At 45.8% G+C, this 18,708-nt stretch overlaps 1 protein-coding gene across 1 annotated transcript in view; it reads right to left on the bottom strand.

Annotated features, from left to right (window-relative positions):
* LOC106567158 (plexin-A2) overlaps nt 1-18,708 on the bottom strand; it is a 260,888-nt gene that overhangs the window by 16,843 nt on the left and 225,337 nt on the right. The window contains exons 13-17 of the mRNA XM_082960069.1: nt 12,157-12,308; nt 6,821-6,938; nt 5,240-5,376; nt 2,665-2,832; nt 1,066-1,159 (exon numbers count right to left, since the gene is read on the bottom strand). Of these exons, the coding sequence (XP_082816195.1) occupies nt 1,066-1,159; nt 2,665-2,832; nt 5,240-5,376; nt 6,821-6,938; nt 12,157-12,308 (669 nt within the window). The remainder of the gene's footprint in view (nt 1-1,065; nt 1,160-2,664; nt 2,833-5,239; nt 5,377-6,820; nt 6,939-12,156; nt 12,309-18,708) is intronic.

Below are 18,708 nucleotides of genomic sequence, written 5' to 3'. Positions count from 1 at the left end.
GGGGGAGGGTTGTGAATGCAGAAGGTAAGGAGACACTACCTTGGTGAAAATCTGTTCAAATGTTCTCTAAAAAGATTCTCCGACCCAGAGAACAGCGTTCTAGTGAAGTGTGATATCAGTCACATAGAGGCCATTTCAGTCAAAGAAGAAGACTTCAGAGCACGGTCATATAGTGTGTGTGTGTGTGTGTGCCTGTCTGTCTGTGAGTGAGTGAGTGTACAGTAGGCATTTCACTACAGTGTGTGTACGTGTACAATATGTCTTTATGATTGACAGTATTTCCTGGCATGACGCACTTGTTCCGCACTACCCCCCCCCCCCCCACCCCTTTGCCCTCCCCACCTTCACCCCTACCTACCCACCGACCGTAGCGGTGGAATAAAATCCCGTAATTAAACATGGACCCCCAGGAATGGAGAGTAAATGCAATTTGTAACGATTCCCCCGTCCCGCCCGCCCGCCCCTGATTATACAGAGAAGGGCTCTTTATGCTGACCAAAGCCTTCTGATAGCACTTCATCTTCTAATGGAAGCCATTAGGAACGGACAAGCCCCCCGTCTCCTCCCGGCCGTCCAAGCCCACCACCCTCTATCCTGCTTAGCCCCTCCACCCCACTACGTTCCCCCCACCCCTCCAACACCCTCCCACACTCAAGATTCCAGAAAAAGTCCCCGTGAGAGATTTAACATTCAGGCTGAATCCTCTGAATAGACAACAAGTCTAAGTGGGGTAGAGCAGGTTAGCGTATAGTAGACCTGGACTGTGTATAGCTGAGGCCCTGACTGACTGGCCATGGTAACGGGAGCCTGGCGGTGACAAAACGGTCTAATTAAATACTGCATGTGAACCACTCTCCAACTACTCCCTTATTTAAGGAGGCTAGTTAGAGTTAAGGGAGATGTGAGATATGGTTCATGGGGAGGTTGTAGGAAGTAGAGGAAGATGGGGGTTAGCGGGACGAGACTTCATATGACAGCCATTCCCAACATCGTGTGTTGTACTACTCGTCCCCAGCATCATCTGGCCTAGTGTATGTGTGTGTGTGCGTGCGTGTTACTACTCACGTTGACAGACTCGCGGCCGCCGTACTTGACGCGCATCCTGGGCTCCTGCACAACATCCAGATGAGTTCCTGTCACCATCAGAGGAGTGTGGCCGCTGTTTCACACACACACACACACACACACACACACACACACACACACACACACACACACACACACACACACACACACACACACACACACACACACACACACACACACACACACACACACACACACACACACACGAGAGAGAGAGAGAAGTTTTACAAACAAACACACCAGTCAACAACAAGACCTTCTCTGCAAAACTTCCTTCCCTGCACAACCCCTTTGTGGAAACGTTCTTTTTTTTTTACCTCAGATAAATAAAAAAGCTTCAAACTAACTTGTTCTTTGACAAGGCGTTTTCAGAAGATAATAGGCTTTTGAGGTAAATAAACGATTAAAGGTGCTTTTAACTGACTTCACTAGAACTGTAATCAAACTCAGCGGCGGGCTCGTCTTTCATCTACCGAAGGCTATCAGCTAGCTGTGGTCGCCGAGGTCACTAGTTAGTATGAAGCGGTCGTAGGTACGTGGCTCGACAGATAATACACAACACCAAAAAAAAGCCAGGCTGTGCTAACCTAAACAACACAGGCGGACAGGACAGGAGCAGGGGTCTTCTCGCGAGCTACTGGTAGGACTGTTATCGTGATTGGGACTGTTACTACGGCTGAGCTGAAGCACTGGGGGTTATACTCGTGACCAGGCTAGCCAGGGCTGCTGGGAGCACTAGATGAGCATCACCTAGACAGAAAGTCAAAGAGTCACCACAATCGTTGTGTGCGTGGTGCTGCTGCAGTTTCATCCCCTACAGTCTAGCGGACCTCAGTGACAAGAGTTCATCTGAGGTCCACAGAACAAAACGCCCAATGAGCACGCAGCCCCTAACCGATCCATCCAATCAGGAGTACAAGGAGGAGTGAAGCTATGGTGGGCCAGGGTGTGGGCCAGGGTGTGGGCCAGGTAAAATATACTCGTGTGTTGCATCTAATGCATAACGCACATATATCTCCTCCCTTCCTGTTGATCTTAGCTACGCATTCCTGGGTTGTGTTTATGTAGACTGCACCCTGGCAGCCCGTTTGATCCCCAGGCCTGAGAGAAGGCATGGGCGCGGCTCATGCTTCAGAAAAGGTTTGACGAAACAATGCGGTGCCCCTCCCCTCTTCTCTCTGTCTCTCAGCGGAGAGAGTGATGGAAGACACGCTGCTCTGTCTTCTCTTCCGGACTAAACTCCATCTCGGCTGCCATCTGCTCCACGCTCACGCCTCTGCCACATGTTCGCAGTCTCTCTCTTTCTCACTCTCACTTAGCCCTCATCATCCCTCTCTTTAATTACAAATCCTGTCTGCCTGGGAGATGCTGCAGCGATGCGATCACGATCCCTACCACTACTACTCCGGTCTTTTGTCTGACTACAGCTCTGCACTATCGAACACTGACTCACCCAAGCCAACTCCTGCTGTTAACTAGCAGTGCTGGTGGGGTTAGTTTGATGGTGCCTTCTATGAAGGACTACGGAGTAGAGAGCGTCCAGTTCCTGATGTCTAGGAGCGTCGGTGTTGATGTTACCTGGCGATGCTCCACTCTGGCTCGATGCGCTGGACAGTGGGGTCCTCGATGTAGTCAAAACTCAGACTCTCCTTGACCTGGGCCCGGTCCACGCTCACGCTGATCTGCACCGAACCCACCCCAGTCAGGGAGGGGGCCGAGTAACACACAATCTCCGTCATGGTCCTCCTGCACACACACACACACACACACACACACACACACACACACACACACACACACACACACACACACACACACACACACACACACACACACACACACACACACACACACACACACACACACACAGTCAATGTTTGCATCTCTTCATTTTTCTTCACCTTTCTCTATCCCTCTCTATGGATCCTTGCCCTACCTGTCCACCCCCCTGAAACTAGCCCTGTTCATTATCCCCCCCCCCCCCCCCCCCCCATCCTCCTCTCCTCTCTCGCCACGGTCAGAATCACAGTGAGGAACAATTAGCCCGGATCTCATTAGAGCTGCCTTGACTTCTCAATCTTACAGCATTACAATGAGACCTCCGCCCTTCCCTTCCGCTGCACCGCTTTAAATAGATAGCGGAAAAGAGAGGGAGAGAGAGAGAGAGGGGGGAGGGAGGGATGGAGAGAGAGGGGTAGGGAGAAAGATGGAGACAGGTAGGGCGGGAGAGAAAGCTAGATATAGAGAAAGAGAGAGAGAAAAAGACAGAGAAAAAGAGAGAGAGAGCGAGAGATAGAGAGAAAAAGAAAGAGAGAGAGAAAGAAAGAGAGAGAGAGGGGGAGGGAGGGATGGAGAGAGAGGGGTAGGGCGAAAGATGGAGACAGGTAGGGCGGGAGAGAAAGCTAGATATAGAGAAAGAGAGAGAGAAAAAGACAGAGAAAAAGAGAGAGAGAGCGAGAGATAGAGAGAGAAAAAGAAAGAGAGAGAGAAAGAAAGAGAGAGAGAGAGGGGGGGAGGGAGGGATGGAGAGAGGTAGGGCGGGAGAGAAAGCAAGATATAGAGAAAGAGAGAGAGAAAAAGACAGAGAAAAAGAGAGAGAGAGCGAGAGATAGAGAGAGAAAAAGAAAGAGAGAGAGAAAGAAAGAGAGAGAGAGAGAGAGGGGGAGGGAGGGATGGAGAGAGAGGGGTAGGGAGAAAGATGGAGACAGGTAGGGCGGGAGAGAAAGCTAGATATAGAGAAAGAGAGAGAGAAAAAGACAGAGAAAAAGAGAGAGAGAGCGAGAGATAGAGAGAGAAAAAGAAAGAGAGAGAGAAAGAAAGAGAGAGAGAGAGAGAGGGGGAGGGAGGGATGGAGAGAGAGGGGTAGGGCGAAAGATGGAGACAGGTAGGGCGGGAGAGAAAGCTAGATATAGAGAAAGAGAGAGAGAAAAAGACAGAGAAAAAGAGAGAGAGAGCGAGAGATAGAGAGAGAGAAAGAAAGAGAGAGAGAGAGAGAAAAAGAAAGAGAGAGAGAAAGAAAGAGAGCGAGCGAGAAAGAGAGATGAAAACGAAGCAAGAGAGAGCAGATCAAATAAAAACAGTAAAGGTAACTGAAAAAAGGAAAAACTCCCGGGCAGGGGAGCATAAGGTTGTCTGGAGGCTATTATTAGAGAGGTTTGATGCAGTGGGTCATCAAAAACTTATTAAGAATTGCAGACATTTCTGACTGGAAGAGAAGGAGAGATGCCCCTAGGGGGCTCTCACTTAGATGAAAAAAAGAGTGAAAGAGAGAGAGAGAGAGAGAGACCACTGGGTAACAGCACAATTTACATATATTTATTATAAGTTTTGAAAACATTACAAATGGATTTTCTTTCTTCTAATTTCTCTGTCTTCCACAGGAGGAGATATCAGGAGGAGACTAATACAGGATGTAATAAAAGGAGGAGAGATCAGGAGAAGACTAATACAGGATGTAATAAAAGGAGGAGAGATCAGGAGGAGACTAATACAGGATGTAATAAAAGGAGGAGAGATCAGGAGAAGACTAATACAGGATGTAATAAAAGGAGGAGAGATCAGGAGGAGACTAATACAGGATGTAATAAAAGGAGGAGAGATCAGGAGGAGACTAATACAGGATGTAATAAAAGGAGGAGAGATCAAGAGGAGACTAATACAGGATGTAATAAAAGGAGGAGAGATCAAGAGGAGACTAATACAGGATGTAATAAAAGGAGGAGAGATCAGGAGGAGACTAATACAGGATGTAATAAAAGGAGGAGAGATCAGGAGGAGACTAATACAGGATGTAATAAAAGGAGGAGAGATCAAGAGGAGACTAATACAGGATGTAATAAAAGGAGGAGAGATCAAGAGGAGACTAATACAGGATGTAATAAAAGGAGGAGAGATCAGGAGGAGACTAATACAGGATGTAATAAAAGGAGGAGAGATCAGGAGGAGACTAATACAGGATGTAATAAAAGGAGGAGAGATCAGGAGGAGACTAATACAGGATGTAATAAAAGGAGGAGAGATCAGGAGGAGACTAATACAGGATGTAATAAAAGGAGGAGAGATCAAGAGGAGACTAATACAGGATGTAATAAACTACCACAAATGAACTAGTCTGTATAAGGAGGAGAGGGGGTGAGATGAGTCTCTCACTTACCCGTAGAACTCGCAGGTCTGGTTTCCAAAGAGGACGGTGACACTGCTGCCAGCGCCCAGGTTCTCCCCTGTGATGGTCACCTTGGTGCCCCCAGACTCAGGCCCTCTGCTGGGGGACAGGCCCTGCACTGATGGCATCTAGAGGTGGAAGGGAGACAGGAGGGCATTTTTTTCCCCTCTATGACTGTAATGCACTCAGCTATCATACACCTCCTGTCCCTCTAACAGTACCGTCTACTCAATACTGAGCCACAGCAGAAAAGAACAGCTTTCAACTGCCCCGATCCGTGGCATGCCCACCCTCTGCACTGTGACCCCATGTAAATAGGGAGCTTTTAAAGTCCCTCTGCGATCCCACTCATCCTGTGTTGTGTTGCTGAGTTCTATACCACTGGACCTTTTAAAAAGGCAGTCGGAAAATAACTAGTGTTTTCAGTGGCCCCGCCGGGTCGCCCTGCCTGTCATCAGCGAGCACACAGACAGACAGACAGACAGACAGACAGACAGACAGACAGACAGACAGACAGACAGACAGACAGACAGACAGACAGACAGACAAAGAAACATCAACACAGCAAGGCTGGAATCCTGAGAGACACTGACAAAACAGAGTCAGACTGCTCCTCAGTGCCACAGACACACTTAGAGGGACACACACACACACACACACACACACACACACACACACACACACACACACACACACACACACACACACACACACACACACACACACACACACACACACACACACACACACACACACACACACACACACGCGGAGGGTGTTTGGTTGTCTACTAAATTGAAGAGAGCTTTTGTGATGTGTCCTTTTCTTTAACGGGGCTGTGATATTAGGGAATTGCAGGTAAAGTACTGTAGTACCCACGCACAGCGCTGTGATGATGTCGCAACTCCCTGAGCAGCAACATGAATTATGGGTGTCAAAAGTGTCAGTGGAGACACACAAACATCACACACACATGGTTCCTCACTCAGTGCTGTGCTAGTCAGGGGATAGGCTAAAGTGGTACTCTGAAAACAGTTCTGGTAATTACTAGCGGCTGTTAATTGTTAAGGGGTGGCTAATTGGGAGTGTGTGAATGGGAGTGTTGATTATCAGTTAGCTGCAGGCTAGCTTTAGTATGGGTGAGATACAGGTGTGGACGAAGGCAAGTGTGGAGGTGTTCATTCAGGTATTCTCCTATGGTTTACTACTGTATGACAACACCTACTGTTGACAACACCTATTGTCTATTTAATCACTGCTGATTCCCTGGGCACCTCTGTGGTAATTACTGTGCTATTATGTATTTCAACATAACATACTTCAGGAAAAGGCTTCATCATTTCAGTTCCTTCGGGAGGCTTTCTATAACTTATTCTCTGGCTTACAAGACAACAATGGCGGTCGGCATGGAAGAAAGCTTAAGGAATAATTCTCTTCCTCATTCTGAAACGTTTTAATAGTCTCCAGCCAATCGTGTAGAGTTATTCATTATTTTGCCAAGTTTCTTACTTTTTTTCTTACTATTTGTATGGGAAAAATACTTATATAATATTCATGATAACACAATCTTACCACAAAAGCGTAGAGCTGGGCAGAGCGAGTCTTGAGGTCAGGTCTGCACTCCCCAACACACAGTTGGACCGGGCCAGGCTTGCTGTCTGCTGGGGCAGCATCCATCTCACACACTATCCTGGAAGTACATACAAAAACACACACAGTCAGACACACTATCATGGAAGTACATACAAAAACACACACAGTCAAACACTAAACTCGGGCAATAAACCAAACGACCCTATCCTGGAAGAGAACACCACATACACAGTCAGACACACTGTCCTGGAAGGAACACACAATCCCAACGCTATCTAGCACGTCTATTCAGCATTGTACAATACAGCTCAATGTCACGGAATACAGTATTCAACACAAAGTACATACTGTACATTTTGATGTTCTTTGTCATCCATTCCCATAGAGACAGTAGTGTTCTCAGCCAGTCCCTGTTCTGACTTCACCAGGCAGGCTCTCATATATATGTTGGACTGGGAGGAAAAGTTACGAGGGTCATTATGGTCCTCTACGTTATCGATCTCATCTCGTAATGTAATCTTCTCTCTGGCTCTCTGATTGGTTTACATGACACATCCAAGGCAGGCCATTTAGAAAGGCATTGCACTGTACTCGCGCACGTGACATAAAAAAACGTGAAACTTAATTGAACTGGACACCTCGCCGCGTACAGCTTTCAGAAGCTTGCTCCTCCACCAGTCGCCACACCTCTCATAGCAGTAGCCCTATAACTTCCTGGGGAGTGGAGGGGCCTAGACATCATAAATAGCCCTCCACCGACAAGCCCCCTGCCGTGCTGATCAAGCTCCAGCGTCGCCGTAGCAACGTCAAGTATAAATCACAGTCAGGAACCCGGCCGACACCCCACGGCGGATCAATACAGCTTCATCATAAGGCGTGATCAGGTGTCTCCCTCCGCCGGCAGGTGGCCAGATCAAATGACATAATAAAACCGGGAGGCCTATTGATCGACGCTTGTGGAAAGTAATAAAGAACAAGAATCAATCATGGTGTTGAGGGAGATGAAGACAGACGGAGAGAGAGAGCCAGAGAGAAAGAGAAAATGAGAAAGAGAGATGGAGAGTAGGGTGGCCACATCATTGTTTCTCTAGCGTTTATCTCCTGAATCACAACTAATGAGGCCAAGAGAGCTCCTGGCTGGGCTGAGAGGAAGAGATTTACTCCCAGGCAGGGACCAGTGTTTCTCCTATATGCAATTGTGGCTGCCACTTCAAAACATAAATAATAATTATATACTATATAATAATAATAATATATAAATGTATTTAAAAAAAATTGGGGTGGTAAAACGTTTTCAGAGTAAACTTAAATTTTCATCACGCACACCTGTCCCCTGTTCCCACTGATTAGTACTTGTATAAGTGTGCCCTTTGGTTTCCATTGGGCTGTCAATTATTGTTCCAATGCGTGTGAGTTGGTGCGGTGAGTACCTGTGCTGTGTGTTTTGGCTTTCGTGCCGTTGTGGATTGCGCAGATGATTATGGGTCTCGTCCCATGTGTTAATCTTTGTGCGCGTGTGTTATTTATTCGAGGAACTCCTCGCTCTTTTGTTTGGGTTGCTACCCTGTGTTTTGTTACGTGTTTGTTTGGTCTTCGTCCCCGTGCCTTTACACGGCACGCCGTAATTTGGGCTTAATAAAAAAAACTATTACGCATTCCTGCGCCTGTCTCCCGACACTTTTCATACCAACGTGACACAACATGTGTACAATTGTAGGAAATTAGCTTTAAAGCTGAACATTTTCTCTCAGCACCATGACAAAATGTGTAGAATTGCAGGAAACTAGCTTGATAACAGCAAAATTGTGTCTTTGTGCCCAAGAGGGGGGCCTCTAAAATCGCGCCACGGCCATTAAGGCGTGTTGTAGTTACTTCACAATACTAGCCTAACTGACAGAGTGAAAAGAAGGAAGCCTGTACAGAATAAACATATTCTAAAACATGCATCCTGTTTTGCTCTCTGCAAAAAATGTGTCAAAGCAATTCACTTTTTGTTCTGAATACAAAGTGTTATGTTTGGGGCAAATTCAATACAACACATTACTGAGTACCACTCCGTATTTTCAAGCATAGTGGTGGCTGCATCATGTTATGGGTATACTTGTATTTGTTAAGGACTGGGGAGTTTTTCAGGATAAAAAAGAAACAGAATGGAGTTAAGCAGAGGCAAAATCCTAGAGGAAAACCTGGTTCAGTCTGCTTTCCTCCAGACACTGGGAGATTAAATTACCTTTCATCAGGAAAATAACCTAGACCACAAGGCCAAGTCTAGACTGGAGTTGCTTACCAAGAAGACAGTGAATGTTCCTGAGTGGTAGAGTTACAGTTTGGACTTAAATCTACGGCAAGACCTGAAAATGGTTGTCTAGCAATGGTCAACAACCAATTTGCAGAACACAATACAGGTGAGGAAAACTCTTACAGACTTACCCAGAAAGACTGTAAAATCACTGGCAAAGGTGCTTCTACAAAGTATTGACTCAGGGGTGTGAACACTTATGTAAATTAGATATCTGTATTTCATTTTCAAAACATTTGCTAAAATCTAAAAGCAGGTTTTCACTTTGTCATTATGGGGTATTGTGTGTAGATGGGTGAGAAACATTTATTCCATTTTGAATTCAGGCTGTAACACGACAAAACGTGGAACAAGTCAAAGGGTATGAATACTTCCTGAAAGCACTGTATATAACATGTATATGTTACAAACCAAAAATGTAAAACAAACTTTTCTCCTCCGAAGACGGGGGGGTGGTGGATGGGCCAATAGTAAAAAAAGAGACTAAATAAATAAAAAGAGACAACATAAATAAAAATAGTCTGTTGACTGGAGAACAGCTTGTGATGCAAACCACACTAGTCCGACCAAGGCAAGACTAAGGGCAGAGAACCAACAGGTTGACAATGTGTGCTAACTTCTGCTAAGTCAGGGATCCAGACCACTACGCCAACACTACCCACAACCCTACCCCTTCTTAGTCCCAGTAATACTGCTGCTGGGGACCACGGCCAGGTTTCTAATTTCCCCCTCTGACACGTTTTACACCGCAAAATAAATGAATTCACTCCAGCAGTGTCCCAATCGGATTAAACTGCTGTCAGATCGGTGCACTGCTGACAAATGGTCCCCTACAGCCAGTGTGACACGCAGCGTATTTCAATTATACACACACACAGCCAGACCTCCCCAAACACTTACGGTGCTAAAATATAACTTTACCCCACACAACACCAACTATCCCCCAACCTAGCTACCAAAGCTATTTCAAAAGCCTTTGCCTTAATAGCAATGGCCAAAATACTTCCCTCCTGGATGTTTAGAGAATAACACATGCACAGCAAAGTGTCTAATTAACTCCTTTGAAAGTTCTCTGATTTGCCTCAGCATCGGTGCTGAGGTTTACCTGATGTGGGTGTGTATAGTAGTCGACACCGCAGCAGGACAGTGCTGCAGTGCTCCTCGGGGTTCAGAGGGAGGGCAGAAGAAGGCCAGCAGAGGAATTAAGGTTAAGGACTTCACTCCACAGAGGAGTCTGTTCTACTCTGTTCTTTTGTGTGCCAGGCTACCTTTGTCTCCGCAGGCCGCAGCTCCAACACGAAACTCACAAAACTCTCTTCTACCCCACTGACTCCAAGTCATTGTCCTTTCATTCAAATGGAGGAAGAGAGAGTGACAGAGCACTTTTTCTGTCTGTCTGCATATCCTCCTTTTGCTCTGCACTCCTCTCCACTCAGGGTCAGGATGGTAGAGTGCTGACAGGGAGGGTTCCATTTGAGTCAATCGTCTGAGAGGTCCTCCATACACCTGTCAAGGTGAGGGCACCCATAAGCCACCACTCCATTCCACTCAGGGTCAGGATGGTAGAGTGCTGATGTGTGCTGACAGGGAGGGTTAGAGGTCATTCACCTGAGAGGTGTACAGGACACATACACCGGTCTGTTTATGTGAAGACAGAGAGCACTGTTACAGTAGTGCTGTGACAGGAAGGGTTAGAGGTCATTCACCTGAGAGGTGTACAGGACACATACACCTGTCTGTCTATGTGAAGACAGAGAGCACTGTTACAGTAGTGCTGTGACAGGGAGGGTTAGAGGTCATTCACCTGAGAGGTGTACAGGACACATACACCTGTCTGTCTATGTGAAGACAGAGAGCACTGTTACAGTAGTGCTGTGACAGGGAGGGTCTATCTACCCGTCTAGGTGAGGGCAGGGGTATCCACAATGCACTGCTCTCCTGACTCAGCCGTTCTGACTGAACTGTCTGGTCTATCTGTGGGAGGCAGCAGGAAGCCAATTATGAAACATGGGCCACGGACAATTAGTGAAGGGAGATGGGACAGGCTTAATGTGCTCTCTGCTGCACCAGGCAATTAAAACAATTAAAGAAAGGTAAACACACACAGAGGTTCTGGGACTGATGGGCTGTGTATGTGTGTGTGTGTGTGTGTGTGTGTGTGTGTGTGTGTGTGTGTGTGTGTGTGTGTGTGTGTGTGTGTGTGTGTGTGTGTGTGTGAGGTGTGTGTGTGAGGTGTGGGTTATCTTCCTGTACGGGAAAACAACAGGCCGAGACTGATGGCCTTGCTCCAGTCATAATTAAGAGAGTAGTCTCTCTGGTGTGTGTGTGTGTGAGAGAGAGAGAGAGAGAGTGTGCATGCTTGTCTGTGTGTGTGTCTGTGAGTGTCTCTGTGTATTTGTCTGTGTTTGCGTGTTCGTGCTTGTGTGTGTGTGTGTGTCTCTGTGGGTGTGTGCGTACGAGTCTCTCTCTGTGTGTGTGTGTATGTGTGTGTGCGCGTACGTGTCTCTCTGTGTGTGTGTGTGTGTGTGTGTGTGTGTGTGTGTGTGTGTGTGTGTGTGTGTGTGTGTGTGTGTGTGTGTGTGAGCTGCCAGCTTGTGTTAGATGGTCCAGCCTCATACAGTTGCATACAACGCCAATGCTTGACAGTGAACACAATTAGGCCTGTGTGATGTTCATTTACTTTTACTGTGCTTTTACCCACCTCTCAGTGGTCTGAAATCTGCAGACTTAGTGACTGCATGGCTGTTGGTGTATAGTCTTAAAATGGTAAAGAACTGGGAACTGAGATCATTTGTTGTGAAGATAATATAGGGTTTCCTCTTTTTGTTCACTCTATTTCAAGGCATCTTCTGCCATTAATCCATTACTGTTCTGTGGAAACATGTTCCATTCACCTAACACTGTCATTGATTAATTGGCTAGGAATGTCTACAGTTTTGAAGGTATATTTTTTAAATCCAAGGTTAGGGTTAAGGCTAGGTTAATGTGTTTGCGTGTGACCTGTGCGTTGACTTACTGTTCTGCGATGATGTAGCCTTCCTCTACAGGGGAACACTTGACTCCAGCCACCTCCACGTTGTCCACCATCTCACTGAATGCCAGGCCCAGGTTCATGCCATGGATGGTCACCCTGGTACCCCCCTCTGGTGGGCCAGCTACTGGGGTCACCTGCAGAGGTCAAAGGGGAGAGAGGTCAGAGGTTAAAGGAGAAACATACTTCATACTTTACACCATGGCATTCCATGGTAACGTGGTATTCCCTGACAATCTAAAGGTTTTGACAATGACGATCATAATATGGTATTGTATATCTCTAAGCTTTCCATCTCGTAAGATGGATATTGCGAGAGACCCTCTTTTACTGTATGTAGCTGGTCATAGGGGGTCTGAGCAGAAATTAAAAGCTTTTTCAACCTCTGACCCCAACCACCCGTGTCAGAAAACAGGCATGATGTCATCACACCAGAGCCCTCCTAACAGAGAGGACTAATGGAACCAGCATCATTACTCCTAGAAGGATGATGTCATCGTTCACTTCACTTCACACAACACACAAACATAACCCTCCCACATAGACCTTAACTACCAGCACAATCTTCTAATATACTGTATACCTGTACACTCTATATACGTTATGTATTTACATTTACATTTACATTTAAGTCATTTAGCAGACGCTCTTATCCAGAGCGACTTACAAATTGGTGCATTCACCTTATGATATCCAGTGGAACAACCACTTTACAATAGTGCATCTAAATCTTTTAAGGGGGGGGGGGAGGTTAGAAGGATTACTTTATCCTATCCCAGGTATTCCTTAAAGAGGTGGGGTTTCAGGTGTCTCCGGAAGGTGGTGATTGACTCCGCTGTCCTGGCGTCGTGAGGGAGCTTGTTCCACCATTGGGGTGTCAGAGCAGCGAACAGTTTTGACTGGGCTTGAGCGGGAACTGTGCTTCCTCAGAGGTAGGGGGGCCAGCAGGCCAGAGGTGGATGAACGCAGTGCCCTTGTTTGGGTGTAGGGCCTGATCAGAGCCTGAAGGTATGGATGTATTAATAAAGCCAATGAAAATAATTTGGCCAAACACAAAAACCTGGAGGGTGAATTAACATTCTGGATACCTGCCTAGTCCCCTGATCTGCTGCTGCTGTTGCCATGGGTGATCAATCTAACAAGAGACCATATTAGTGCTCAGTGCAGCCCACCTTGTAATAAAATGCAATATGGCTGCCCAGCATGACCTTGGCTATGGGTGGCATGCTGCCTTCTGTGCTGCACAGCCCCTCAGTGGCTAGGAGCTGGCTGCTGTCCAGAGGAGAGGAGTGTGTGTGTGTGTGAGGAGGAGGAGGAGAGAAACAAAGAGGGAAGAGAAGAGAGGAGCAGGAGGAGGGGACATACACACACACACACACACAATACCATCTCCATGTGTGAAGTCACAGCCTCTATGTAAACAATCAATATGCCATTACTGGGCACGCATGTGGAAGTAAAACCAACAAGAGTGTCCAGCATTATAAACCGGTGCCCGCTTTCTGATCCGCATTCACCCCTGCCACGTGAGAGTGGCTAGCGGTGGGTCTCTCTCTCTCTCTCTACCTTCCTGTGTCTGTGTGTGCCCACTTGTGCGTTGTACTAACCCAGTGGGACATCTGCATTGTAATCTAGATTTTGTGGACATTAATTGCTCTGGATGTAACGTAAGTGTGTCACTGCACTGCCTGAGGGTCTGAATACATCAATGTTTTAGTGCTACTTGGGCATGCAGGGTACAGGGGGAAGCACAGTGGAGAGAGGAGGAGGCCTGGCTAAATATATCCATGTCAGACCATGGCTGGAACAATCCCAAACAACTTAGGGATAGTTACATAAGAAATGGGGGAGGTTTAATGCCCCAGAGAGAGGAGAGAGAGAGATGAGTAGAATAATAGTTCTGTGTGCCACTCTAGAAGGTGTGGTAGCCATAGGGGAAGTACAGCATGATAGATGATGTATGGTCGGTGCAGTATCTCTAGTGAAAGCGTGTGAGACGCTCTCCTAGCCAGAAGCTGCAGTATAACTCTTCTGATGACAGGCCGGACATGGGATATAACTTGAATAACTTTAATCCATTCATGAAGCCCATATCACTGAGCTACCATTGGCAGAAAGAGGCTTGATTAATCAGATGAGTATAAATATCACTTTGTTTGGCACTACATCAAAGTTATCAAAGACTCCCCCTCAAAGACTTGGAGAGCAGAGACGCTCCGTGTCTGACCCTGGCTCGATCTGAGTGGCAGATGAACAATTGGACGACGCCCACAGAAGTCCCTAAGAACTGATTCCAGACCCGTGGTTACATGGTGACACGCTAATCAACTCCTAATGAACAAAGACAGACTGGGATCTGGCTCATCAGCAGGAATGCAGTGTGTGCCTGCGTGTGTGTGTCTCAGTGTGTGTTTGTGTGTGTGTGTGTGTGTGTATGTGGTGTGTGTGTGTGTAAGTGTGTGTGTGTGTGTAAGTGTGTGTGTGTGTGTGTGTGTGCGAGCAGCTTTCTACTTATGCTACATCCTCCTCTCCTCTCTCGTCTCCTCTCAGGCTAAGTGACACACTACTCCACTTCAGGCGCCCGCCGCCCGCCTGCCCGCCCGCCCGCCCGCCCGCCCGCCTGCCTGTTTGTCTTAACACTAAACACTGACTCTTTACTCTCTCAGCCCTAGCCAGGCAAGAGAGGATTGCTCATTGGGCATGCACGCACCTCCTGCTGCCGACAGCCCCCCACCCCCCCTCCCCAGCTCCACGCTCCCTGTGTAATCCTTTTAAGAGGAGCTCTGCTGCCCGCACGGCTTTGTCACACTGTGTCAATGGATGGTAATTTCAAGAAAACAGCCAGCCAGCTCACACATGCCCACTTCCTCTCCCTTAGATACAGCTCCAGGGATGTGAAGGGTGGACCGGTGGGGGGGGGGGGGGGGGGGGTGAGATGACTGAATGAAAGGAAGAGATGGAGAAGTGTAGATGGGGTGAGAAGAAGAAGTGTAGAGGGGGTGAGAAGGAGAAGTGTAGAGGGGGTGAGAAGGAGAAGGATACAGGGGGGTGAGAAGGAGAAGTGTAGAGGGTGTGAGAAGGAGAAGGTTACAGGGTGTGAGAAGGAGAAGTGTAGAGGGGGTGAGAAGGAGAAGGGTAGAGGGGGTGAGAAGGACAAGTGTAGAGGGTGGTGAGAAGGGTACAGGTGGGTGAGAAGAAGTGTAGAGGGAATGAGAATGTTTTTTGTATTTTTTTTGTAATTTTACTAGGATCCTAATTAGCTGTTGCAAAAGCCGCAGCTACACTTCCTGAGGTCCACACAGAACATGAAACATGACATAATACAGAACATTATTAGACAAGAAAAAGCTCAAGTATAGAACTACATACAATTTAAAATGGCACACATAGCCTACATATCAATACATACACAGAAAATATCTAGGTCAAATAGGGGAGAGGCATTGTGCCGTGAGCTGTTGCTTTATCTGTTGTTTGAAACCAATTGAGCAATATGAGATGGAAGGGAGTTCCATGCAAAAATGGCTCTATATAATACTGTACGCTTTCTTGAATTTGTTCTGGATTTGGGGACTATGAAAAGACCCCTGGTGGCATGTCTGGTGGGGTAAGTTTGTGTGTCAGAGCTGTGCGTAAGTTGACTATGCAAACAATTTAGAATTTTCAACACATTAATGTTTCTTATAAAAAGAAGTGATGCAGTCAGTCTCTCCTCAACTCTTTGTCAAGAGAGACTGGCATGGACAGTATTTACAATACCTGTCACGTCCTGACCCTAGTAAGATGTCATTTTCTATAGTAGAGTAGGTCAGGGGGTGTTTTGGGTTTTTCTATGTTTTCTATTTCTATGTTTGAGTTCTAGTTTTTCTATTTCTATGTTGTGATTGTTTGGGTTGATCTCTAATTGGAGGCAGCTGATCCTTGTTGCCTCTGATTAGAGAACATATTTAAGTAGGGGTTTTTCTTCCTGGGTTTTGTGGGTAGTTGTTTTCTGTTTAGTGTATGTCACCTGACGGAACTGTTGTCGGTTGTTTTGTTTAAGTATATTCATTAAAAGTAAATATGAGCACTTCACACGCCGCACCTTGGTCTCCTTTAGACGACCCATGTTACAATACCATTCAGAAGTTTGGGGTCAAAAGTTTGTACCAGATCTTCAGTTTCTTGGCAATTTCTCGCATGGAATAGCCTTCATTTCTCAGAACAAGAATACACTGACGAGTTTCAGAAGAAAGTTAATTGTTTCTGCCCATTTTGAGCCTGTAATCGAACCGACAAATGCTGATGCTCCAGATACTCAACTAGTCTAAAGGACAGTTTTATTGCTTCTTTAATCAGAACAACAGTTTTCAGCTGTGCTAACATAATTGCAAAATGGCTTTCTAATGATCAATTAGCCTTTTAAAATGATAAACTTGGATTAGCTAACACAACGTGCCATTGGAACACAGGAGTGATGGTTGCTGATAATGGGCCTCTGTATGCCTATGTAGACATTCCATAAAAAATATGCCATTTCCAGCTACAATAGTCATTTACAGCATCAACAATGTCGACATTGTATTTCTGATCAATTTGATGTTATTTTAATGGACAAAATATTTGCTTTTCTTTCAAAAACAAGGACATTTCTAAGTGACCCCAAACTTTTGAATGGTAGTGTACATGGACACACAGGCAATGTTTAATGCCAGTGGCATGTCATTGGTAAAAATATAAAAAAGTAGAGGGCCTAGAGAACTGCCCTGCAGTACACCACACACAACATTAAAGAAGCTTCCATTAAAGAAAACCCTCTGGAGTTATATTAGATAGCTTTGACTCCACGATATGGCAGCGGTTGAAAATCCAGAAAACATACGTTCTCCCAACAACAAGTTACAGTCAATAATATCAAAGGCTTCACTGAAATCTAACAGTACAGCTCCCACAATCTTTTAATTATCAATTTCTTTCAACCAATCATCAGTCATTTGTGTCAGTGCAGTACATGTTGAGGGTCCTTCTCTATAAGCATGCTGAAAGTCTCTTGTAAATTTGTTTACAGAGAAATAGCATTGTATTTGGTCAAAAACATTTTCCAACAGTTTGCTAAGAGCGGGAAATGTTGGCATTTCCTGCTTAAGTTTTCCCACTTTGCCAATGAAGTAATCATTAAAATAATTGGCAACATCAAATGGTTTTATGTTGAAGAAGCCATCTGATTCAATTAAAGATGGAGTTGAATTTGTTTTTCTGCCCATAATTTTATTTAAAGTACATGTTTTTCCATCATTCTTTATATCATTGATCTTGGCTTCATAATACAGTTAGTTTCTTCTTCTTTTTGTTGAGTTTAGTCACACCATTTCTCAATTTTCAGTAAGTCAGCCGGTCAGATGTGCAGCCAGACTTATCAGCCACTCTGTCACGGATTCCCCCGGTACTGCTGCTCATTCCGTGCACCAGCTCCGGAGGCCTATGTCACCGGCCTCTAGGTGTCACTGAACTGTTTCATTACGCACACCTGGTTCCCATTCCCCCTGATTAGTAATTGTATATATGTGCCCTCTGTTCACCATTGTTTTGTCGGTTATTATTCCCATGTCCGTTGGTCTTGTGAGTACCTGTGCTTTGGGGTTTCGGCTTTTGTGCTGCGTGTATTGTGTACTCGTTATTACGGGTCACGTCCCGTGTATTGTTGTGCACTTGTTATTACGGGTCTCGTCCCGTGTATTGTTATTATGGGTCGTCCAGTGTATTTATTAGAGGTTTACCTTGCTCTTTTGTTTGAGTTACATCCCTGTGTTTTTGTACACGAGTTTGTTTTGGGCATCGTCCCCGTTCCTTTCATGGCATGTTGTAATTTTGGGTGGAGTATTAAAACCCCTTATTACATATTCCTGCGCCTGACTCCAATCCTTTATACAACGTGACACACTCCTTTTGCCTCATCTCTTTTAACAATACAGTTTTTCAATTCCTCATCAATCCATGGAGCCTTAACAGTTCTAACAGTCAGTTTCTTAACAGGTGCATGTTTATCAATTATTGGAAGAAGCAATTTCAGAAATGCATCAAGTGCAGCGTCTGGATGCTCCTTGTTAATCACATCAGACTAATAAATATTTGAATCATCATTCACATTAGAGTCACCGCTAAATCTTTTGAATGATTGTCAAGGGTGTGTACGGGAGGCGAAGTCAGATGCAGGAGAGCAGAGTGTAGTGAACAGGCGCACTTTAATTCCGTTCCACAAAATACAGCACATAAAAATAATAACGTGCCAAAAACATGGAACATGGTAAAAGTAAAGCACCCGACAATAATCCACATCACAAACAAACAATTACACACAAAGACATGGAGGGGAACAGAGGACTATATACATGCAGTAATTATGGAAAGAAAACCAGGTGTGTAATGGAACAAGACAAAACCAATAGACATATGAGAAATGGAGCGGCGATGGCTAGAAAGCCGATGACGTCGATCGCCGAACGAACAAGGAGAGGAGCCGACTTCGGTGGAAGTCGTGACAATGATACACTATTTCAG

This window comes from Salmo salar, chromosome 13 (genome assembly GCF_965601325.2).
Source record: "Salmo salar chromosome 13, fSalSal1, whole genome shotgun sequence".
Taxonomy (NCBI): Eukaryota; Metazoa; Chordata; class Actinopteri; order Salmoniformes; family Salmonidae; genus Salmo; species Salmo salar.
This window is presented reverse-complemented; position numbering and strand designations above follow the sequence as displayed.